The following is a 3,993-nucleotide window of genomic DNA, read 5'->3' on the forward strand; positions in this document are numbered from 1 at the left end:
TCTAAGCAACATATATTGAGTATCATAATTTATTCATTGTTCGTGAGATGATAATGAAATATAATTTTTTATCGATAAAAAAATATTTATATTATATTCAAACACTTTTTTCAATATATATTATTTGGATTTGTTCGTGCTCGTCGGCGGTATATATCCAACACTACCGTCGCGGCTCGACTAGACTACGCGTTTCGTGATTGGTCTGCGTTTTTTTGTTAAAACGTTCGTTAATAACGCCCTAATGAATTTTCTTGCAAAGGAGAATATTGGTTGAAATTACTCCAGAAATATTTCCAGTTAATTTTGTATTTTTATAGACATTTTATATAATCAATAGCTTTGAGTTTTGTAAAATAATATTATTTTGAAAATTGTTTAGAAGAAGATAAAAAGAATTAATTAATTTTAAGTTATATTTGGTGGTAAATAAAAAAATTCTTTGGAAGATATATTATAATGTTAATAATTATATTGGCATTATTCTAAGATAAATTTTTAAAAAACTTTTTTTCGATATAGAATTTTGCAAAATTGATTTTTATTCGAATTATTCAATGCATTATTCGATTACTTCTCGCGATAAATCATCAAAAAAAAAACATTATATACGATAACAATTTTATCATTTGAAAATAAAGTTGGGCATTAACCTATTCAAAAAGTAACTAGTTAAAAATTTCGAATAAAGTTACTTTGAGTAATTATTTATTAAAATGCTTGAATAACGTTTACTCATAGCTATTATAGTCGATCCGCTTTTCATATAATCTCACCATTATGTTTTGAACAATAAATTATTGAAACTATTTAACTTATCGAAATAACTTTATTCGTAATTTCAACTATTAAATTTTGCCCATCATTATTTGAGAGGAAATATAGAGAGATATAAAAAATTTGTACAGTAAAAGTCGTATAGAGGAAGAAATTTTATAATGTTTATGGCGTTTTACTGGGTCGCGTCAATGCCATTCGTTATAAAGACTTGCCGTCAAGTAAATTGCGTTCAGCAACGTTATTGCGACATACTTTTTTGTGTATACCTGTTTGGTAAAACGATTTGTTTTTTTAAAATATAATCAACGATCACTTTTACTTTCAAGAATTTTATTTTCACTTGACAATTATTATTTAACAAACTTGTTTTTAATCAAATACGTGAACAAGAAATTATCATTTGATTAATTGTTTCCCTATCACGTGTCGCATATATGTTTGATATTACGTTTCAATTTTTCTTTGCAATAAATGCATGATATATTTTCTTATTTGTAATTTATGATATAATATACATATATTGTATTTTAATCTTCTTTAAATAATTATATATATATATATTTTTCAAAATAAATATACGATACTTTATTTATCTTCACTTCAGAAATTCTATTTATATAAAACTTTTCTCTCAATCGATAAAAATCATACACATCTATCATCACTAATTTTTTCCTAGTTAAAATATCTATATCGAATAGAAGACATATCCTTATATTCCTTTCGCTTTGAACGAGAATGAATTTGCAATAAGGAACAAAAAAAAAACAAATTACATTATTTTTCAGTGACACCGATCAGCAGTCCTGGATGCGAATATCAATTCGGTCTTTACCCTGTGAGCGATGCCTGCAGCACCACCTATATCAGATGCGCCCATGGCCATCCCAACGAGGATCATTGCGACGCAGGATTGGTTTACGACGCGAAGAGTCACAATTGCGTCTGGCCCGATCAACTGTTGCCCTACTGCAATCCGGAGGAAATAGTCGGTTTCAAGTGTCCTCACAAAGTGCCTTCCCACAGCGCTGCCGCCAAGTTCTGGCCCTACCCAAGGTAAATTTTTCAAACAATGAAACGGAGAATTATTCGTGAATCATTCGTAAATTCATATTCGATTATAACGGATACGCGTGGGCGATGTTCGATGAATAAGAACAATGGGTGGATTAGGTTAAGTTAGGTTAGGTTAAGTAAGAACGGTGTATCTGTTTCTCTTGAAATGAATCAAATGGCAATCGTATTTCAAACGTGACGAAGCTTAAAAAAGTTGACGAGTTTATATAACAGAGATGGGCAAGATTTTAACGATTGAAGTTAAACGAAGTTGTACAAAACTAAGTAATGAAAAACGGGCAAAATTATGCAAAGAGTTAAACTATAATAGCTACGAGTTATTCATAAGTATTTTCATAAATAATTATCTAAAATTTATTCGAAACGATTATATTACTTGAATAAGTTACTTGAATAATTTATTATTCAAAGCATTGAAGAAAAGGTCAACTATAGTTAAAGTTAGACATTAACCTGTTGAAAAAGTGACTAGTTAAGAATTTCGAATAAAGTTATTTTAAGTAATTACTTATTAAAATGCTTAAATAACATTTATTCATTGCTATTACAATCGATCCTCTTTTCATATAATCTCAAGCCATTTGATTATAATTATTTGCGATTATTATTCCGTTTCGAACAATAATATAAATTATTGAATTAATCTATCCAATTTTATTCGTAACTTCAATTATTAAATTTTGCTCATCACTGACTATAAAAATACGAATGATTAGTAAAAATTTTCTAAGCTTGCGATTTTAATTGTAAATTAAATCTGTTCTTCTATTATTCCAATTTTTTCAAAGAGAAATATTTCAGTGTTTTTATTTCATTTTTAAATGCACGTTTCGAAATCTTTTTTTTATTCGATGTTACCTGAAAGAGATATACAATTAAAGGGAATTACTTGCGCGTCATTTCTAAAAGAAGTTTCAGTTTCAAGTTCTTAAATATTGTATGACCACTGGTTATACATCCGGTGGGTAAATTAAAAACCGGTCTACCCCGGCCTCCTCGAAGGGATGAATCGAAGAACACCCGCTGAGAGATGACACGTGTTTTACGATTATACAGTTTCGTCGTTTCTTTCTCTGCTTGTATTACAATCGCGATAAAATGTACATGCGACGTAACTTTTAAAAAGCACGATAAGTAAACAATACATCTTTTTTTACTCAATGTAATGTTCAATTTTAATTTTAAATGTGATATTTTAAAATTATAAGTGTTTTACAAAGAATATATATTTGGATAATTTAAATAATATAAATTTCATAGCATTCAGAATTTGTATAAAAATATTTAATTTTTTTTTAGATTCCCCGTACCCGGAGATTGTGGAAGATTGATCACCTGCGTTGATGGCCATCCACGTTTACTTACCTGCGGTGATGGAAAACTCTTCGATTCCGTGAGCCTGAGCTGTCTGGATCCTGATGAATTGCCCCACTGGTAACGCCCCTTTTATTTTTTTTTTTTTTATTTTAAGAAAAACGAAGAAATAGAATTGTACAAGAATTATCTTCTTCTCTCTGTTTCAGTGCCAATAACAATCTTTAAATTACATTGGTCGCCGAATTCTGCAAGTTTTCTGGAATCATCGTCAATGTTAAAAATAATTAAGAATAATTTAATTTTTTATCAATTTAAAAAGGAAACCGGATACACTCATCGTTTCCTTTAAATTTGATCATCTATTGTTGTAATCCAACCGTCCAATTATTGATTATTCTCCTTGTAATTATGAAAAGTCATTTTTCTATAATAATTTATTCGCAAAAATTTATTCGTATATTCTAAGTGAAAAGGAAAAAGTTGGTACAAGAACAACGATGTGTACAACGAGTATTCGAATAAAAACGTGGACGCGTGTACAAAAAAATATACAACGTACACTTTATTTCAACGAGTCTACATTCGTACAAGTGTGAACGTTTTGATATTACTTATAATTAAGGCGAGATAATAGAGTGAGAATGGCTAAGAGAGAGAATTATTTACATTTCGGGGGTGGTGGTGAGAGAGAGAGAGAGAGAAAGAGAAAAAGAGAGAGAGTTACTTAATAATAACAATAATAAAAGAATATAAACGTGATTTCCATACGATTTACCTATTTATCCTTTTTTTTTTTTTTTTTTTTTTTTTTAACTTAAA

General features: G+C 29.0%; 1 protein-coding gene across 1 annotated transcript in view; it reads left to right on the forward strand.

Moving 5' to 3' along the window:
* LOC102680938 (protein obstructor-E-like) overlaps positions 1–3,739 on the forward strand; it is a 6,469-nt gene extending 2,730 nt beyond the window's left edge. Inside the window, exons 3-5 of the mRNA XM_006614119.1 lie at positions 1,569–1,836; positions 3,157–3,291; positions 3,381–3,739. Coding sequence (XP_006614182.1) covers positions 1,569–1,836; positions 3,157–3,291; positions 3,381–3,399 — 422 coding nt within the window. The 3' untranslated portion in view covers positions 3,400–3,739. The remainder of the gene's footprint in view (positions 1–1,568; positions 1,837–3,156; positions 3,292–3,380) is intronic.
* Positions 3,740–3,993: the final 254 nt, after the last annotated feature.

This window comes from Apis dorsata, unplaced genomic scaffold (assembly GCF_000469605.1).
Source record: "Apis dorsata unplaced genomic scaffold, Apis dorsata 1.3 scaffold_170, whole genome shotgun sequence".
NCBI classification, from domain to species: Eukaryota; Metazoa; Arthropoda; class Insecta; order Hymenoptera; family Apidae; genus Apis; species Apis dorsata.